At 39.5% G+C, this 21,842-nt stretch overlaps 1 protein-coding gene across 1 annotated transcript in view; it reads left to right on the plus strand.

The window, feature by feature from the left end:
* The first annotated feature begins 316 nt into the window (after positions 1-316).
* The window catches only part of KCTD8 (potassium channel tetramerization domain containing 8), an 82,542-nt gene continuing 61,016 nt past the window's right edge, over positions 317-21,842 (plus strand). The window contains exon 1 of the mRNA XM_088524749.1: positions 317-1,192. Within this exon, the coding sequence (XP_088380875.1) occupies positions 358-1,192 (835 nt within the window). The 5' untranslated portion in view covers positions 317-357. The remainder of the gene's footprint in view (positions 1,193-21,842) is intronic.

Below are 21,842 nucleotides of genomic sequence, written 5' to 3' on the forward strand. Positions count from 1 at the left end.
TATATGTAGGGGGAGCGGGTGCAACCCCAGACCCAGAGGGGCGGAGCGCGGCGCTCCGCGCGGCGGCGGGAGGGCGCTCCGCGTGGCTCCGCGCGGCTCCGCGGCCCCCGGCGCGCAGGGCGAGGCGGGGCCGCCCGGGGGCGCTGCGGGCTCCGCGCGGCGGCCGCCCCGTCCCGCGGCGGCGGAGCCGGAGGGCGGCAGCAGCGGCGGCGGCGGCGGCAGCTCCGTCCAGGCGCTTCCGGGCGCGGCGGGGGAAGGAGGAGGCGAGGCGGTGGGTGGAGGGGACGGGGGGAGGGAGGGAGGGAGGCCGTCTTTTTTAGGAGGGAGACCCTCCTTCGCGGCCGCCCGCTCGCAGCCATGGCTTTGAAGGAGGCGGGCGGCGGCATCCTGCCCATCAGCGACATGGTGTCGGCGCCGTCGGGCTCGCCGTTCCCCGAGGTGGTGGAGCTCAACGTGGGCGGCCAGGTGTACGTGACGAGGCACGCGACGCTGCTCAGCGTGCCGGACAGCACGCTGGCCACCATGTTCTCGCCGTGCCGGGGCGGCCCCGCCGCCGCCCGCCAGCTGCCCAGGGACAGCCGGGCGCGCTTCTTCATCGACCGCGACGGCTTCCTCTTCAGGTACGTGCTGGATTACCTGCGGGACAAGCAGCTGGCGCTGCCCGAGCACTTCCCGGAGAAGGAGCGGCTCCTGCGCGAGGCCGAGTACTTCCAGCTGGGCGACCTGGTCAAGCTGCTGTCGCCCAAGGTCGCCAAGCAGGGCTCGCTCAACGACGAGGGCTGCCAGAGCGACCTGGAGGACAGCGCGTCGCAGGGCAGCGGCGAGCGGGCGGCGCTGGACAAGCGCTCGGGCTTCCTCACCGTGGGCTACCGCGGCTCCTACACCACGGTGCGCGACAACCAGGCGGACGCCAAGTTCCGCCGCGTGGCCCGCATCATGGTGTGCGGCCGCATCGCCCTGGCCAAGGAGGTCTTCGGCGAGACGCTCAACGAGAGCCGCGACCCCGACCGCCCCCCCGAGAAGTACACGTCGCGCTTCTACCTCAAGTTCACGTACCTGGAGCAAGCCTTCGACCGCCTCTCCGAGGCGGGCTTCCACATGGTGGCTTGCAACTCCACCGGCACCGCCGCCTTCATCAACCAGTACCGCGAGGACAAGGTCTGGAGCAGCTACACCGAGTACATCTTCTTCAGTAAGTGCCGCCCGCGGCTAAATCCCGGCCCCGAGCGGCGGGTAGAGCGGGGGACAGCGCGCTCCTCCTCCTCCCCACCCCCCAGCAGATCGCATTTTATCTGTATACACTTATTTATCCTGCTGTGAGGGGGTGGACATGGGGCCGCGGGTGCCCCGTCCCAGGCGCGGCGGGGCCGCCGCTCCCGCTCGCCCGGGGCTCCCGGCGCTGCGGGGGAGCCGGGCCCGGAGCGGCCTCCAGCCCGGGGCGGGGCGGGGGAACGGGCCGCTCCGCCGAGATGGCAGCGCGGAGCCGGCAGCGAGGAAGGGCTTTAATATTTGATGCTACCTTGGCTGCCGTTGCCGTTAGCGCATTCCCACCGCGCTGCGGGCACTGCCAACTTCCCCGGAGTCTGGAAGGAAGGGTCCGTCTTGGATAACAAGCAGAAACCGCCCCGCTCTGTTGCACGCCCGCGGCTCCGAGTCACTCTGCCACTTGGCTGGGCTTAACCTGAAAGGTTTCGGGTCACTTGCAAGTGGGAGATGAAGCGGTGACGAATGGCAAGCATCCGTCTCGCAGAGTGCCCTTCTGCATGGGAGCTGGGCTAGATGGAAGTTTGGGGCTGATAAAACCGCAGCTGGGCAAAAGCACCAGCCCTTGGTGGAGATTTGCCGTTAAAAGACACAGGTAATGTGTCTTAAATATCTGTAATGTGTGCATGGAGTTGAGTTAAGCCCATGGTGATAGAGGTGATGGAGCGCAGGAGCGAGGTCTGGAGAAACATTTGCCCACCTCAGTGGTGGGAGATGCAGCCTCCACCTGCACCGTCCTGGAGTTAGAGCAGCACCCAGCTCTGTGTTCAAAACTGTGTCTGGGCACACGGCGTTGAGCAGAGGAGGAGACGCGAGCAGCGCGCTGCTCGGCGGCGAAGTTCACCGAGCTGCTCACGCTGCAGGGTGTTAGGTAGGTGGCGAGCAGCCTCGGCTGAGAAGGCTTCAGAGCTTTAAATACAGCCTTCAAAACTCGAATAAAACAGTTTTTGAAGATTAATTGCATAACCTGTCAAGCATGTCATATTTAATTAAGAAATGTGAAAACTGAGTTGTAGGAGAGCGTTACACTTTTCTGCATGGACTTTGTCAAGTATTTGGCATAATTATTTAAATGCCCTTTCTGAGAAAAATGGCCTTGCTGATTTCCAAAATAGTAAGAATTCCTTATTAAGGAGTATGTGAAATGGCTTGTTCTATTTTTGGCAGAAACAGATTTTTTTTCATGGTGTGCATTTGTGTGTGCTCATAAAGCTTTATTTATTTATTTATTTTTGTGTCATGATCAAGTTGCTCTATAGAGCAGTGCTGTAATTCAGATCAGTGTTCCAAATTAATCCCTGATGTAATACTATTGATCTATGTGGAATTATGCCAGGGTTGCACTGGCTGTTGTACACTATGATTTTTGTTTTGATTTTAGTCTTCTGTAATATGTAAAGTAAAACATTTAATTATTTAATTTGACATCAGAAAACTATTTTTGCCAGATATTTTTCTTGTGTTGTTTTTACTTACGAAAGCAAAAAAAGGGTTCCGCTACAAGTATGTCGAATAAAGAAAAGCATACTTTAATTTTGTTTACTTAGCTGTGCATTTGGCAACATTTTAATTAATGTGATTTCATACTTTTTCCTATAATTAGATAAATTTTTGTGAAATGCAGCAAGACTGAGAGAAAATTACAAAACCACCAAAACAGGAAGAGAAGCAAAGGCAAAGCATAGCACCTGAAACAAGTCTTTTTATTTTTTAATTGACTAAATGTCAAATTGATGAAGACCTTTGAAAAAACAATATTTATTTATTTATTTATTATTTATTACATGCCCTGGATGCTTGCTGTGTCTTTGCTTCTGCCCAAGAGTGCATCAGAGGGAAAGCTGTGCTTGGAAGCCTGCCTGTGCTCTGTATCGGGGTGAGAAAATCAGTCAGGTTACCTGTCTCTAGACTTCCCAGCAGAAGGATTATATTCCTTTCTCCACCCTTCAACAGAGCTCAATACCCAGAGAGACGAGCATGTGCTCCTCGAATGGTTCCTCAGCCATATTTCCACAGGAACCTCGGAGATAGAGCTGTGCCTCTTAGGAGGTGGCTGATTTCCAGAGCTCTTATGGAGGATCTTCAACCCTGCCCTGTGCCCTACAGGCAAAAATATCAAGATAAAACAGCTTTGTGTGGGCTACTTTGGTTTTGCTGTTACCTGATAATTAATTGGTGCCAGGCAAGAAGAAACCTACCTACTTTCCTGTTACACTGTAGAAAGTCCCTGTAAATGCCTATCTGGCATTCGTTATTCACAGCATGAACATCCTTAGCAAGAAACTGTTAGTTGTTGGTCCATAATTATGTAGCAGACACACGGACTTCTTTTGGACCGTTGCTCCTGAGGACTTCTGGTAAACTCGAGTCATATTTTAGCATCAGGAAGTTACAAAGTGATTGAAAAACATATAGTAAGATATGTATCTTTCACCCATTTCCTTAGGTCGTGAGTTGCTGAATGGGTTTCTCATTGAAAGCTGCTGAGGAATGTGCAAAGACTAAAGGTGGCCTTTAATCTATATTTTGTGAAATAGATTGCAAGCCTTTTTCTATTACATCCCTAACTTTGCTAGGTATAATCTGCCCCTTGTCTTTCTGCATGCTGCAGGTTAAATGATGCTGCAGATCAAATGCATCTTAGATACTATGTATGCATCTATTTAATTTATAAATTGCTTAATATCCAGAGATGGATTAGTTGTTGCAGACTAATTTTAATTCAAGAAATAGAAGTTGTTTGACACTGCATACCAGGAAATAATGCTTCAGCCTTTGGCAACATGTCCTGACAAGTACAGAGACTGACATTCCTTTTTAGTATGCATAATTCCTATCAAAATTAGATTCTTTGCCCCCAGTGGTGTGCAAGCTATCTCGTATGCAATGACTGGCTCATTTATCTACACAATTGCTACATGGCCAGAATTTAACTCACATACATGGCTTAGCGCTGAAAAGTGCTCAGTCTGCCCCATGCAACTATTACAAATCCTGTATGTTACTGGGTGATAAAAAGAGTAATTGTTTATCTTGGTATTGAAAAGGCTCTATTAGAGCATACCATGTTTTTTCTTTTTTTGTGGTACGTTGGCTACAAGCCATGCTCACGTGGAGCCCGACTGCTGATGGAGATCTCTGGGCTACCAAACTCTCACCTTAGCATGCGTCATAGTGACTTGGGTCAATTAATGCAATAGTAAATGCACAAGAAGCTTGGGAAAGAGGCTCCAACTGCTGCATTGGCATTTCAGCATATGGGCCGCCTTATGGTGCGTGGTAGAGGATGACCTTAGGACTGTCTCTCAAAAGCCGTTTCTAGATGGAAAGAGGAGGCCAGAGTCCCTCCTTGCTTCCTGGGAATGCAGGCATCTCAGCAGAGCTGTTAGTCGGTCGCTTCACGAGGGGAGGGTAAAATTGGGCCTTTTCAGGTCTTCTGTCTTTTGCGGCTTTCTGTGCCTCCCAGCACTGTTGTGTAATACCTCTGCGTGCTATTACTGCTTTTTTTTTTTTCTTCTCCTCCTCTCTGTAGAATCTAATTGGTCTTAATGGATTTCACATTTAACATCTGCTATGCAGTCTGACTTATGGGTGTTGAGAGCATGATGCTCAGCTGGAAGCTTTCTGTTCTGAATTGGCATGTTTATTGTAAGAAGAATGCAGTTATATTCAGTGGAAAAAACATTGACATGTATTTTGCTTTGACATTTCTGTCTCGCATGTAATATCTTGTTTTCTTCTCTCCTTAGTTTCTAACAGGCAAGTTTTACGGGAGTTTATGGTGCTTATTTTCCAGTCAAACTCATAATATTCTGTGAGATTACATTGGTTGCTGTGGAAAACACCCTAAACAACTAATTTGTCAGTGGGGAATAAGCAATTGGAAGCAATGAACATTCAGGAAGCAATATGGTAATCTGTTTAAAAAAAGTTTCATGTTTCGGGTGATACAAAGGAGAAGAAAAAAAAAAGGTGACACGTGAAACAGGAGAAGAACACCTGGGTAAAATGCCTTGGGATTTATTTGCTCTGTAAGTGCAGAATCCGGTTCAACATCCTGGGGGCTGTCAAGGGAGTGGTGGGTTGGCAGATGCTGCAACACCGATGGGTTGCTGCTCTGAAGCCACAGAGTGGTGGTATGGGAGCATCCTATGCCAGTTTCTCTGGCAATCCTAACCTGCTCTCCATCATTCCTTCTTTGGTGATATTTTTGCTGCTAGGAGTGTCTGTGGGATGAGGTGGTTGTATTTACGTCTTTATTCAGTTTTTCTTTTTTTTAAGAGTATCTCTAGGATGAGAAAAGAAAGGAGTCTAAACCAGGACTAAAGTAAGGCTGTTGCTCCTCTGTGGAATATAAATTTGACATTTCACTCTGAGCCTGAGTCACAGGCTCTGAGATCAGAGTACAAACTTTTGGTGGTTTAACCAGTTTAACCCTTGATGTCTGCCTGTATCACAAGCATGGTGTGGAAAAGCTTTAAATTTCTGAGGCTATCAGGATTTAGGAATGTTGTTTCCAGTAGGACTGTTGTGCAAAGTCCTATAAGAGAGGCACCTTGATTTAAACAGTTTTTGCTTCCAATACTGGAAAATGGGAACCTACTAGTTTTGATACTATTGCGAACTTGTACTTCATGTGGATGACTTACTTAGGAGCAAAGTTCCAGCAAAGCTGATTTCTCTAACACTGTATTGGTAACATCATTTTGCAGGAAAACTACTTCCTGGTGTCAGAGCACTTAAACATTTTCAAGGATTTATGACAGTACTTGCAGGGGAACTTTTACTTTTGCACAGTGGGATGAGCAAACCATAGTTTATTTTATTGTCGATATGAACTTAGTTACCTGCTGCTCAAGCACAGAATTTATATAAACAAAGCAATTTTTCTTATAATACTGTTTCGGCTGCCTGATTTAAAATTAAAGCAAAAATTTCTAATGATAAATGATCTTTCACAATATATTTGTTTTCTCAGTGCAATATGGCTAATATTTCATTGCTGATTTTTTGCTTTGCAGCAAATATCAAATTAAGTATACTGTGTTGGGAATTTGATGAACAGAAGTTTACTAAGCGTTACACAAATGGGGAGTTTATCAACGCACACACATCCTCTTTCTGACGCAGTTGCATATTTAAGCATAGGTCCCTAGAAGCAGAAAAAAGTGAAGCCTGGTCAGGCAGCTCTCAAAGATGATAAAGTGATAGATGCAGGAGGGAAAACTAAAGGGGGGAAAGGAAAAGCCCTCTCCCTGATCAAGCTCAACACTACCATGAGCTGAACGAAGCAACTAGAAATAATCACTTGTATTTTGGGGACTTCCCAGCTTGAGGACTGTATCTTTGAATCAAATACCTCTAAATGGAGAAAGAAGGAAATATTTATAAGCGCATATGTACCTATGCATTCTTTTCCCTCCTGAATTGCTGAAAACCTGTGTGGTAAGTGGTGTGGATCACTCGCACATTATTGCCCTGTGTTTCCTCAGCAGTTGGGCAAATCTGATCCTGACTGTTACTAGAAGGGAAGCGAATAGCATGCCCATGCTCTGGATTTGTCCTCCTTTCCCGCTGTGCGTTTTGGATTACTTCACTGCCAGAGTCACGCTGGGAGTCTACAATGTTAGACTGGTCACAGTGTTGTCGAGAGGGCTTTGCCACATCGCACACTGGTTGTTTGGTTGGTGGTTTTCTGGCTTGGTGTAATTTTTGAGAAAAGCTGGAGTCGTTCTACCGGGTAACATCCCAGCAATGGAAGCACAGATTGATGTTGGGAGGGAAGTTCTATGTCTAAACTGAAATGATTGTTCTTAGCATAGTTTACTAAATACTTTGCTGTACAAATAATTTGTAGACTTGACTTTTTTTTTTCTTTTTTAAATTTAACCAATACATCTCTTGCACATTTAGATTGTCTCTCTCAAGCATTCAATGATTTTGAAATTCATGCTTAAGTCCCATTAACAGCTGCAAGGCAGATCTTCATTGGGACTGAATCAGCAAATAGTCTTGGACTAGTCTTTCACATAAAAATGAAATTCAAATTACATGAGTAATTATTCATTTCCATAATTGTTTCTAGTACACATATTCCTGGCAGGAGGTAAGCAGTGATGATTTGCAATTTTTATGGCATTTGTAGAAATTAATGCCATGCCATCTACAGTTGTGTTTTATCAGAATGTATGTAACAAGTTATGTCACATTTTGACCAATTAGTTTCAGAAGATGTTTGAATGAAAGAGTACATCTTATTGCTTGATATCACTATATCCGTATCATCACATTTCTAAATATTTTCAGAACTTTACCATACATAAAATAGGTCACAGTGATGCTAATGAGAGTTCCATATTTCTAGCAAAGAGATTAATAGAACTCTTTTTTCCTTTATGGACTTACAGTAGTAATTCCAGTCCTATTTTAGTGTAATCTTGCCCAAAGTGTGCTCAAATAACATTCAGGTTTTGGGAGCTGCACTCATTCTTTGCTCTATAGAGGCTGACCCGGCCATACAAAGTGTCTGACTGCTCTCAGTTATAGGTGGTGCAATGGTTCCTTCCTCAGCATTTTGCAGCTGAGAGTAACTGGGTCAAAATTCAATTATTTCCTTTCTCATTGCTCCCCATATGCCGAAACCCTATGGTAGGGGCTCTGAGCAAAGGAGGCACAGATGGGAGCTGGTGCCCCCGGGGGCTGCGGTGGCCTCAGTGCTGTGAATGTGCCAGGTTTACAGCACCTTGGTGGCACTCCAGCCATATACTGGGGGCCTGACATACTTAGTTCCGAATGATGTGTACTTAGTGAAGAAAGAAAACTATAATGGATTATAAAAGGTGTTCATGAAACGTCATTTTGAAGGGAATACTACAGCACAGTCTTTAGAAGTACTGCAGCTCTATCAAGAGATGACAATTCCATCACAAATGCAGATGCATAAACAAATAACTAATTCTTCAAAGTAGAGGCACTGAGCAGCAGTTTTGGGGCAGGAGAGGGTTGAGAAAGTAAAGAGGGAAATCAAGACCTTTCATGAATTTTTGTTGATGAAACAAAACAGTCTGTGCTTCCACAATATATAATTTCAGTCCTATTGCATACAATACATATAGAGGTGTTCTCTTTACATGGCATTAGCACAAAGATATATGATTCAGGAATGCTGTTAGAGAAGTGTATTTTTATATATATAAGCAAGCAACAACAATCTTGAGGTACGTTTTTGTCTTTTTTTCATCCTCATTGTTTATTTCTCTTTAGTAGTATTAACAAATATTCCCAAAGAGAGATGAATTGATCCTTAGGGAATTGCATTTTGTTGTAAACAAACTCCTACAGCTTAAGTTACCAGTGGAGTTGTTTCATATTTTGTTAAACAGAAATGGCTATAAGGTCCTGTACGGATTACAACTGTGTGTGTTACATGGAAGTTACTATTTCATTAACTACATGGAACCTTCTAAGTTATTAAAAGTGAGCTATCATTGCAAAATCTTTTCTAGTCAATATTTTATATATTTCTCAAATATTCGTGAAACTCTTTTGTTAAATAATAGGAGGATGGTAATGTCCAAATTCTAACTCACACACATCTATGTGCATGGATAAGTGTGACCTGTATACTTATGTGGTTATCCAGTATTCAAACATCTACAAGCTGGCACCATTGCTTATAATCTAAGCTTTTTTTTTAACCTGATAAAGTTAGCAAACTTTCTTCTATATCCAATTTTGTGTTAATATTACTTATAAGATATCTGCACATTTGTATACGATAATTGCAGTTTAAGATAGGAAAGAGCTAAGGTAAAGGTATGACATATTACTCTTCAGTATGATTTTAAATGGTCAGACGTAGGATGTCCTATCCCATGAATAAACAATTTACCAACATAAAAACTTACTGAGAGGGAAAAATTTACCCTGGTATATGAAATCACTTTTCCAAGTCTTTTTTTCATTATCTACTTTGTGGTGACAAGCTGTCTATAAAAAAAAACATAAGCAAGCTCAGGAAGTATAACACCACGTATTGAAAGTGGGATAAACAAAGCTTTTGCTGTTGGACAGAGATGTTAGTTGTTTTTCTTTTCTTTTTTTTTTTTCCCCTCTATTTTTCTATTTCTTTTTTTTTTTTTTTTTTTTAAAGCTAATTGCCCTACTTTCCCCTTTGCTGCAGAACCTGAGGGCCTGAAGGCAAGTTAGTGTGAGCCCTTTATTGGCTCAGCTCTGAGCTGGCTGGATGCAAAACATATTCGGGATGGAAGTCTGATAGTGGTATTGGCTTGGCCCAGTACCTAAAATAGCATACATTATCAATAGGGTAGGTAAATTTGATTTAATTTTCAAATATATTTAGTATTTCAGTGAAAAGTATGGACTTAAAGGTTTTTAAAGGTTAGACTCCCAATATCCAAAAGTCAGATAGAAATTTACCTATTCTTTCCTTTATCCAGTGATAAGCAAAGCTACATCATGAAACTTGTAAAATTCCTATCGATTAAATATTTGTATTACTAACTCAGCATGTAGGTTTGATGCTTTATAAGTATAATAAAAGAGTTGGTGCCAATATTTGTATATAAAGAAAGATATTTTATAGATGACTTCTCTTACTAAGGCCTAGAATTTTAAAAACATAAATTTGCATATATTGCATATTGGTTATATATGTAAATTAAAACAATACTCTGTCTACTAACATCTTATTTATACCAGATGGTATTTTTTTTTCTGCCTGTTAGTCAAATCAGTGTTAATAGCTATCATACCTGCAACATTTCCAGAGCAATGATAAATATCTGTTTTGCATATGTAAAAGTATTCTCTAATGCTTCTGGTCCTTAATTCCAGATTCTCTCATCCTTATTCAAACTCATGAATACAAAGTAATATGAAAATCAACTACAAAAGAGTTAGAAAGCAAATAAAACAAGTCAATAAAAAAGAATGCCAATTTAATTAATTAATTTAACTTACACAATTTGAAGACAATACAGTAGGGAAAGACTCAAGCTAAGCATTTTTGGTAGTTTTTGTTAAGAAATACCTTGTGGTTGTTAAAAAAGGAAAAGTATACATTTCTGTAAAAGTGTGGTCAGTATTAGTGAACCCCCTCGTTCTTCAGGGGGCACAAAAGGGTAATTCCATTATTCAGGATGCAGGAGAGCATTAGACATTTGTTCTGTTGAGGTTGTTTCTGTTCTGTTGAATTTCCAGGATTTTTGTTTCAAACACCATATCTTCCTTTCTGGGTGACTTACCTGTTTAAAATATTGATTCTTCAGAGCAGAAACTACCAATTTCCATATAGGGCATTTATTCCATACGTAAATAAGTAAACAAAATATACCTAAGGAATATAATTAAGGCTAATCACTGTAATTCATAATCCTACTTAGAATATTTACTTCCTTAGTATTCATACAGCTTAGCTTTCTGAGGCAACTGCTAACAAAAAAAGAAATTATTACCTCTTTTAATGATGTCAAAACTCATAACATCAATTTCTGACCCGCTTTATTTATTTATTTATTTATTTTTCTGTGAAATTTCTTCAGGCTTGCAGTATGTCTTTGGGAAGTAAAAAGTGAATGTAACATTTCTAAATTTTACTTCCCCAGAACTACAGGACAAGGTCCATCTGTCTTTGCTACCACTCATAGAAATATTTGAATTTACAGATAGCAATATTCCTTGCTTTAATGCAATCCTGTAATTCCTTTCTTTAAAGCAGAAGATATAAACTTCAAAAACGTCTCAGTTGTTCGGTATGTGACATTTTTAGTACTGGTGGAATTTCTGAACTTTCAAGGCATAGGCTCTTACTTTCACACATTCACATGATTTTTCGCTGTCTCAGTCTAGCCCCCAGTCATTACAACCTTCACATTTTCATTCATATCCTTTCATTACTTAACTTTTTCACCTGTAATTGAAGCAGTTAGGTGGCTGAAATTGATGGAATTATGCCCCCAAATAACTGTGCCTGTGATCACATTTAATTACAGCAAGAGAGATGCACTCGCTGCAGAAGAGATTAGGCTAAGCACCGGCTACATAATCAGGTCCTTGGTGACTGAATCCTGGCAGCATTTTATCCCTCAGTTTGCTTGCCGCAAATATGACGAATAAGATGTGGGAAAGTCCCCGTTTTGGGCTCTTCAGAAAGCCGTTCCATGTTCCTGGTTGAGGGCTGAGCTCGGCGTCGTGTGCCCTGGCCGAATGGATGTGCCGGGCCCGCGCTGAGGTGGCTGCGGAGCCGTGGTCCGTCCCAGGGCCTGCAAGGGAGAAGGGTGGTCAGGACGGCCAGACACCTCCATGGGCCGGGCTGGGTTTTCACTTTTTTAAAAGTATAAAAATGTTCCGTAATTTGAAAAGATGCACCTTTTTCTTCACCTGTTTTTAATACATGCTTTTTGGATCTGGAATTATCTTAGTCAATAGCAAGAGAAGCTTTAAAGAACGGAAGCATAGGAATCATATTTTAGAATAAAACGAATCTAAAATTAAACTCCAGATCAATGCTTACCTTTCTGAATGCATTTTCAGAAAATTCAGCTAAGTTTAGGGAGCTAAGTTAACATCTTCACGATTGGTAAGAAGTTGGTGCATGCTTCACTTCTTCCTTCCCTTCTTCCTTGTCCTGTTATATTCAGATTTAGCAATAAGGGAATTAAGATATTTTTACCAAGGTTCAGTTAATTTCTAGCAGTAATTAGCTCTCAGTCTGTAATATGGACAATAGCATTAGTTAATAAAAGTAAAACTGCTGTATGATGGCTGTAGAGGTAAAACCTTTTGACTCATCAAGCAGTAATACAGTAATAGCATTACAGGTTACAGCATAATTCAAGGTACTATTTCAAAGTGAGTTGTAATCATTTCCGTTTGAGAAGATGTGTGGCATTCATCTCCAGATCAGTAAATTAAGACTATTAAATGTTGCATGTGGTAGCTGTATAAAACTCTCAGCTGTCTCTCTTAAAAGACTTAAAATCCCTTCCACATGTTCCAGTTTGATATTAGGGGGAATTTTGGCACCATTAGGGCAGTCCAGTGATGTTGGAACAGGTTCCACCGTGAAGCTGTGCAGTGTGGCATCCTTGGTGGTTTCCAAGACCCAAGTGGAGCAAGCCTGGAGCAACCTGGTACCTCATAGCTGAGCCTGCTTTGAGCAAGAGATTGCACTGAAGACCTCCTAAATTATCCTGTGATTCAGCTCTGTGATGTAATTTAACTTATCATTGGCTATTTGAAATAATTTCTTAGGGAAGGAAGAGTAAACTGCTGCAGATAAATTAAGCAGACTCTACAGAGGTATACATTTTGATTATTCTGAAAATCACAAGTTTCAAAAATTCTTCTCGTAGTGAAATAAATATGCCAGGAGAAAGTTTTCATTTTACAGTCTTGATGGGCAGGTAGGCCACAGATAATAAAGCTTCTGAAAAGATTTTCAGAAATTATTACTGGATAGGATGGGATTTGATCCCATGTAACTAGGATGCAATGTACTGCTAGACACTTTACTGTAAGTACACTTAAATTCACAATAGAAAATTGCATATAATGGCTGGAAATAAGATGAACACTTTCCTCACTGGATGATGATTATTTTGATCCTATCTCTTCATAGCATCATTGTGTAATTGTAAAAATATTGTCATAATATATTCATACTGAGGATTTGGTCAAAGAAGATGAAGTATAAACTGAGGTAGCGTATACAGGCTTTTAAACCGGTTTGTAAAATGCTTGTGTTATTTTTCTTCCTTGTGGGTGTAAGTTCATTTTCTTTAGTTCTTCTCATAAAAATTTAGCAAACCAATACTGTTTAAAATTGCAATCATTTTTATTGTCCTTCCTTATTTCCTTTACAAATAAATGTGTCAGAATACCTTGGTTTTCTTTAGAGTATTCCCCATTTTGGTATTTTTTTTTTCAGAGTTGACTTTCTTTAATGTGACAGATAATGCTTGCACTTTTCAGTGGCTCTATATTTTCCCTGACATAGTCTGAATTAGTTTACATAGCAACTGAAATGGGAGTAAGCTCCTTTTATAGCTTAGAAAATTAAAAAGAAAAATCCTAAAGCAAATGTAAACAATCCTGAATTCCCTTTTTTTTTTTCCCCATTGTCTTGGTTTGATATTAATTTATCTGTAAGTAATGGCTCACTAATTTCTACCTTCCTATTAAGATAATCCTGCCCCATCAGGTTTCTTCAGCTACTCAGTGCCTAATAGGAAAATATCAGAAACCTCATATGGTAACTATGGAATATATTCCACATGAGGGATGTCTTTAGTTTGACTTGGTCGTGTTGTAATTTTAATTGTATTCCAGTTGCTGGAAGGGTTTTCATGACATTTGTGATATACCACCGTCAAAAACTAACAAAATGAAAAGAGAAAAAGATTAAATAGCTTATTTTTCTTTTATCAGTTTGTTTAAAGACTACAGGTCTACCACACTTTCCATTGTGTATCTGCAATAAAATGCTAAGAAATTGTATATTTTCATTGTCATTAGTGGTGATGATAGAACTGGGGAGATGGGCATGGGTATCTTTATTCATATAAAATCACCAGCAGAAGGTTTGGATGTCTTGGTGTTCACCAGTCTATCCCTTTGCGTTCACATTAATTGTGATAACAGAATTTATGTGGCTCCGTGTTGAAGCCTCTCCGACTTGTCCATGTGTTTTGTGAGCGTCATGGAGATGGTTCCTGGCCCCCCCTGGAGAGGAGAGAAAGCCCTCCGGGAAGCTGCTGCCGAGGAACAGCAGCCGCAGGGGTGCCAGCACTTACCAGAAGCCTCTTCCTCTCCTCTGCCGTTGGTGCTGTGTCCTTGATGCAGCAAATCCTCAAATTTAGCACCTCAATGATACGTGTACGATAGGCTGCTTATTTTAGGGCTATTACTCCAGGCACTTTTCCAGACTCAAATTGATGCCGTAACTATGGTTATGTCATTAGCTTCAAGCTTTCAAGTTTTTTTTTTTTTTTTTTTTTTTTTTTAAGCTATCTTTTTGGGGTAAACAAGTGGCCTCTTCTCAGCCTTTTTAAGACTCTAATTGGGGCTACATGATCTTTCGAAATATTTCACAAAGCAGGAACACTGTATATCATGTATGAAAGAAATAAGTACACACATACTCTGTCTATATACACACTTGTATATTACATCTTTAAACACTTTTATTGTCCTTCTTTGTATATAAAGAAAGGCATTAACTGGATTGTGATTTCATGGCTCAGTATTCTAATTGAGCCATATTATGATGTGAGAGGCATAAAGTTCTTTCTGCAAAGACCAATCCGTATTTTTCCTGATTACTTCATTGACACACTGTATAGACTGGGTAAGACACATAACCTGTTTTTTTTTTTTTTTTTCTGACATTTATAATTGTTCTATTGCTATAATTCCATATTTTCTTGCCATGTCGTAGGTAATTGTTATTATTTCATACACTCTTAAATAGTTAAATATGTCAGTGATCCTTTGCTACTATTAGAATGTCAAAATTGTTTGTTTTATAGTATTATTTGTAATAAAAAAACAGATCCTAAATTATTTCATACAAACTAAACACTATTACATGCATTTTGGTTCAAAGCTTCTTAAAGCCTTTTCTTTATTCAAAGATTTAATAAAGATCCAGGCTATATAAAGTTATCAAAATATGAATATTGATTTAGTAATCATTTTATGTAGTGCTGAATCCTACATCAAATACATGAGAATTATGCTGTCAAATATAGAATATTATGCTAACCTAATTCTGCTTTTTGTATGTTTTTCTCTTTGAGTTCTACTTTTTAAGTAGGAATTTTTACCTGCATATTTCCTTTTTAAGATTATGATGTTGCACTTGTCATTGAATAGAAAAGCTGACTCCGTGCCATATAAAACTATTTTCTCTTTATTGATTTCTTGCCAAAATTAGCAGTGTTTCTACAGCATTATTGGAGAAAAAAGAAATGACCGTATTTTAACCAGGGTACAGAATCTTTGTTCTGGAACGAAGTAGACTACAGTGTTACTTGATTACTGGAAAACCTTTTTTCACACTGTAGGAAATAGAGATTACAACAAGTTCTGGAAACAATAAAACTTTTAGGGCATTTATCTATAATAATTGATTTTCGCAACAGCTCTGCAAATATTTTAAAAGTATAATGTGTGATCTCTACTGGCTCACGTTGTGTAGTGCACTCCATCTGTGCAAAGTTAATCCTAGCAGAGTAAGCAGACCTCTTTGCTTGCCCACTGTACATACAATATTAGGTAATTGTATAGGGTTCAAAACAGTGGAAAGTCAGGGCTGTATGAACAGAGTATTCCTGAAAGATAAGACCAGGTTTTCAGCAAGCAGAGGTGTGTGCCTGATTTCTGGTCCTTTAGTCCACCTGTTAAATTGTGATGCTTTCTGTGTTCTTACTGTAGAGAATGAAGACTTGAAGTTGTAAATAGGAAATGAAATATGTTGTAATTGAGAAAAATAAACAAAAAAACACTTTTCCACTAAGAGATTCCTGTCTTTAAATACTGTGTAATTTTGTTTTTCTTTTTAGAAAAAGTTGCTCCAAATGAGATTAAAGGGAGTAAAAGTTCTGATGAGACCATCTTACATGTTGCAGTATAATCTCGTGGAAGTCATTGCAGTCTATCAAGTCAAGGAGTTCTCTGTAAGAGAGAGGGTCTGTATGCATTCTCTTAGTGAAAAATAACAATAATGTATGCAGAGATGCTGTAAGTAAGTTGTATAGGAATTAAAAGCATTCAGTGGAAGCTGGCAGAATTTCTCCTGCCATGTTGCCAACCTTTTTCTCTTTGTTATATTGTCTGGGTACACTAGGTGGCAGCGCATTAGCACTAGTGTGTAGTAGGGGAAAAATAATACATTCTGGTTGGGAAAAAGCCCTTCTGCTTCATGTTTTTTTTACATACATCAAAGAATTGCAGGTGGGAAGACTGGATGATGGTTAGCCACATATGCATGTGTAAAGGAAGGTGCAGATTAGTTCCCCTCCTCCTTTGTACAAATGCAAACCTGTTTAAGCTGATAGGGCCAGGCCTATGTTGGCTGGAGCAGATGAACGGGCGCACTCTCTTTTTTCCTCTCTTTCAGAAGAAGTTTTGTGCTTTCTCTCAACATAGCTTCAACATAAGTCTTAACATAGCTTCAAAATAATTGCTAGAACTGTAGCACTATCAGGCGGGGAAGCATTATTATTTCCATTTTGTAGTCAACAGTATATAGTGTACAGAATTAAGTAGTGAGCGTCTGGGCTGCCACTTAAACATTTACTTTATATATAAAACTAGTCATACGACAGGTGCAAATGTTCCAAACGCATTATGGAATACAAATGTTAAGTATGTGTGAAAGTCCTAAAACTTTCCCACTGCTGTTCTCTAAGTACATTGTGCCTTCCAGCAGCACTCCAGAGCCATTCTTTTGAAAACAGGCAAAGAACTGTTCCATGTAAGCTTCATATAAAACACTTCACTAAGTTAAAGCTGAGAATACATCCAGACTCTGAGCAGATTGCTTCACAGTCTTGCGCCATATGTTGTCTACACTGGGAAGTCAGTGAAAGGCAAATACAGCTTCTTTCTCTTTCTAAGAAAAACAGATGCCAGAGACGTGGGGATGGAGAGCAGAGAGAGGTGATGGGGTGCGCCTGGAAGACACCAGGGCATCTACTTGTACCTTGGAGCTGGGAACCACTCCTGCATTGCATGTGATTGGAAAGGCTGAAATCTCCATAACCTCAAGTATTCTGTCTAACTGAGAGGTCTCTGGGACTTTGATGGTGAGTAGGAAGGAGAGGTCATTATTAGGAACGAATGGGGCCTGGAAGAGTAAGCAATACCATTGGAAACTAAAAGTATGAAGGTTGGAATTGAAATTCAACTTGAAATTAAGATACAGTATTTGAAAGTTATGCATGAGGTCCTCGGAAGTGCACAATTATTAAAAGCCTTTGCCTTTTGTTTTCTGAGTCTCTACTGTTCATAGTTGCCCTCTTCAGTTTGCTATCATGAAAGAAAATTTCCACCTAATCCTGAGAAAGGAGGAGATACGATATTGAAAACCAGCAAATATCAATAGTTAAAAAGAAAAGTTCAGTAAGATAAGAGTTAGTAAGAGAAGTAGAAAAAATTAGGTAGTACTAGTAGAAAAATGAAGATGACAATAAAAGTAATAGTAGTAGAAGAAAGAAAAAAAGGTCTGAAATAGGAATGACAAACTTAGTGAGAAAAAGTCAAAAAGGAAAAAAAAAAAGCCAGGAAAGGTGATGTCAGGAAGTCAAGAGCTGACAAAGAAATAATTCTGTACGTAAAATTCCCTGAGAGTCTCTTTCTGGTGGAGTTTGCGCAAAAATAAGATCATTGTTTCAAGTTCAGTCAAATTTAACTTACATGAGGTCCAATTTGATGCAATGTCTTTATCTTGCTCACTGAGCTAAGCATTTTGAAATCAGGAAAGCTCTTGCCTGGGGCTGGGAAGAATACTGTCACGAATACATTTTCTTAAAGAAAATTTGACTAAACTTGGTGTCTCTTGTGACTTCAATGCATGCAGCTTCTGCCTTATTTATTCAGTTTTATTTTATTTTTACTGCCTCCCTACTGAATAAGCAGGATAAAAACGAACTGAAATACAGAAAACATGTTTCTTTCACTGTTTTTTACTGGATCTACCATAATAGCTGAAGTTTCATTAATACTGCTGGAAGTAAGGCCACAGGAATGTTTGCCTACCTTTTACCACAGTGTTCACAGAAACTGAATTTTCTTACAAAATAGGCTGTTGTTATTTGCTGCCATTTTTTGCATATCACAAACAGCATTAGTCCTGTATATAAATTATTGCATGCTTCTGCTTGTACAATAGATGCAGATGGCTTGCTATAAAAATGCAATTCAAAATATATTTGATAATAGATTTCAAAGATTCCACTTAAATGATTTAGAGAAATCAACATATGATGCTATGTTGGAATTTGTCATGAATTTCATGGTAGAGAGTGAACTTAATTTTGGGGGCAGCACTGTGGGAGGTAGAAGTTGCTGGTTCTTCTAATTGGAGAGGACATATGATTGAATATAGATCTCTCACCTCCCAGATGCATCTTCGGGTTGCCAAGTTGGATGTCAAAGAAAATACCTACCACTTTGCAACCATGTTTGTTCGTTCTGATTTTGCATATAAATATAATGACCTGAAGGTTTTCATAACACAGAAACTTTTTTTTTCCTGATTAGTTTCCTTCAGTTCAATGGGGAACGCAATGAAGAGTTGTTTGAGGGAAAAGTCATGAGACAACATGATGACAAGATGACAAAGTATGTTAAAAAAAATGCCGATTTATTTGATCAGCATTACACAGAAACCTGAGCTCGGGAAGGTTATTTGTTGAGGTCAGGAGGTTGTTTTTATGGTTTGTCTTGTTTTTGTTCTCTTTCCCCAAAATTTTGTGAGCAGATGATGAATTGGAGTGTTCACTTTATACACATCTTTGGAAAGGCTAAAAAAAAAAAAAAGTGTATGAAGAGTAATGGAATTCTTTCCAGAGTTTCAGTCTTTTCAGTCTTGTGAACACACCGTCTGGTGGGATGGATGATAAAAGTATCCAGAAATTGGGTAGCCCAATAATAAAAGTTGTTTATCATTAATATAATGATATTTTGACAGAAATTCCTCTAATTTGTTTGGATAGCATGTACATCAAATTTCAGCTGAAAATAAGAAAGATATGTGGTAGACTTTCAATGTAAGTACCAAAGAAACACGGAAGCAATATTTTTAAAATAGTAAGAGTCATTAAGAACTGATTATCTCATTGGTAGTTTTGTAGCTCATTTTTCGTATTTTTAACAACCATATCCAACACTGTATCCAGCACTTTGGGGAAGCAACAGCAACCCCCCTTTTTTTCTTCGGGGCAAGCAAAGAGAAAAATAGCAACTTCTCTTATAAGAGGTTCTTATCTTGATTATGTGACAGTTTTGATTAGACCTGAACAACACATGAATGACAGGATTCTTCAGACCAACCAAATGACTTGTCTCATATCCATGATGTACATTAGGTCAGCTTGTCAAGAATCAGGCTTTGCAAGTGTTAAGGTTTATCCATATTAAATTTTCATATTCATGATTCAAATCCTGTTTCCTCACAAAGGCAACATACTCTTCCAGGCTATTTTATTGCATTTCCTGTGATGATATCTTTGAAAAACAAAGTGAAGTGTCAAGTTAATCTAGTCCTTCCACTTTTGATAATTTGACGTTCATGAAGGAAACATTCTACACGCTTTCTCTAGACTGAAGTGTTTAGTTTTTTGTAGACTAAAAAGTTGTTTATGGATTTTTACTGCTGCTTTCCTTCCTCAGTGTTTTCTTTTTCTCCTTCTGGCTCTGAAATGTGATCTCCTTACAGACTAACTCCATTGCTAAATTAATCCTATCATTTCTCATTATGGCTTTTATGTCATCCAATCAGTTATTAGTCAGGTTTTGCGGATGGCATTAGAGTTACTCTAACCATCCTCTGGAAGATACCCTTCTGACTCATTGGGCTTTGCAGAAGCATCCTATCATAAATTCAATTTTGAATGGATTTTTCTTGTCACAGATACCCTTGCAAAATATTCATTTAGCAGTCCTCTTGTCTGCCTGGTTTCTACCTTGTTCATCCTTGGACCTACACAGCGCTTTTTTTTTTTTTTTTCCCCCATCATCTTCCATTTTAAAGGCTTATAAGTTATTTCATTATCCTATAAACTGTGATACTGTTTTTCTTATACCTTTCTTTTCTCAGTTGTGATTCGTATGTAGTTTTTGATTTTTTTCTGCTCTTATTATTGGTATTTTCCACCAAATTGTATTTTTTCTTAGCTCTTTTTCTTGTTTTGTCCAGTACTTTTTTTTTTCCATGTGTAATCGTCAGTAAATAGAAGCCATTGTTCTTCCAGTGACTGAATATGCTATACTCACGTGTTTTAAAAATGACTCTATCCCAGGTTACTGTTTCATTTATAGAAAAATTAATATGCAGCATTTTTGTAAAAAAACTTTTGTTTTCATCTCCATCCTACCAGACGTATAGGACAAGCTGGCTCCCTTTTTTTCTGTTCCTCAACCTTTTGTTCCTAATATCCTATTCTGTTCGGTATCAATGTCCATTCTATGGGTGGCATAGTAGAGACCAAAAATTAGTATTCACTTTGTATATTATCATTCTTGCTGATCAGTTTTTCCTTTAATACCTGTGTTTTAAAATAGGGAACATACTTAAAGAAGTCCTTCATTTCCATTTACTACTCTTGGTTGCTGCCTTAGATTCAAATCCTGCTGATATGCTGATTTATCTGCTAGAGGAATGTTTCAGGTGCATGTGTAGAAGCATGTAACTCCTGATACAGTCTGCAGAACTTCTGTGAATATTTTCTGCTATAAAAACTACAACAATAGCCAAATCAGCAGTTCCCAGACCAACATTTAAACTGTCCTGAATTCATCATCTCATTTAGAAGCACATACTGCTCTCTTTACCATTCCTTGTTTCTTCCTGTACCTTTTCATGTATTCCTTTGCTGGGACTTCATGGTTCCTCATTCTGTACCTAGTTATACTGCTATGTCTTGTAGGAAATATATGTCATTTTCCCTGCAGATGTTACTCACTAGGCATGGGGAAGAATGGGAACAGGAGCTGCACGTGGTGTTTATAATGCTCCCAGCATTAGAAAGGCTCACAGTTTTCTCAAGTGTAGAGATTCTTTCCTTTCCTTTCCTTGTAGATTTTAGAGGTCTGCAGTCATCAAGATAATGTTGTTTACGAAGGAATTTAACTTGACTAGTTACTCTGAAGTCTTCAAATTACTTCTTGTAAGAGGAAAACTTTGTGTCTAAGTGCTTGCTGAATCCAGGTGTAATCTGCTGTTTAAATTAAATGAAAACTTCTGATATTTTCATTCTGAAATTCTTCTGTAGCATTTGTTTAGTGTTTACTTTTCTGTAGTATTCTTTTCAGTAAAAAGGTTCACAAAGGCATTGATCCCATGTAGGGAATGAATGTATGACAACAGATATTTGGAGGAAATAGTTTTGAAAAAACATACCCTTATTTGAACATCTTAAAACTACAGGACCCGATTTGCCTCTGATTCATGCAAGAATTTTGCTATATAAAGTTTCTTTCAGTTTGTGTTTAAATAAATAGGAAGAAAGTAAGGTTTCAGTGTTACTACAGATTTTCAGAGCTGCTTAGTGTGACTCTGCTACATTCAAAGCTAGCAGTAAAATTCCAGTGGATTTCCAAAGGAATTAGATTTAATCTTACACTATAGTCCTATGTGAAAACCTCTTTATATGTACCAGCTCCTAAGTGTTGAATATAAGAATAATATGTAATAATTTGTTAAACTGAATTATTGAGGAGTTAACAGCTTAAAGGTCTATCACATAATTTTTAATCCTCATAAATGCTGTTTTATTATGAGCTAATGTTTATATTATCTTCAATCAGATGTCATTTCTCTTTGAAATTAAAGG

This window comes from Tinamus guttatus, unplaced genomic scaffold (assembly GCF_059628265.1).
Source record: "Tinamus guttatus ecotype Peru unplaced genomic scaffold, ASM5962826v1 Tinamus_guttatus_pri_ptg000213l, whole genome shotgun sequence".
NCBI classification, from domain to species: domain Eukaryota; kingdom Metazoa; phylum Chordata; class Aves; order Tinamiformes; family Tinamidae; genus Tinamus; species Tinamus guttatus.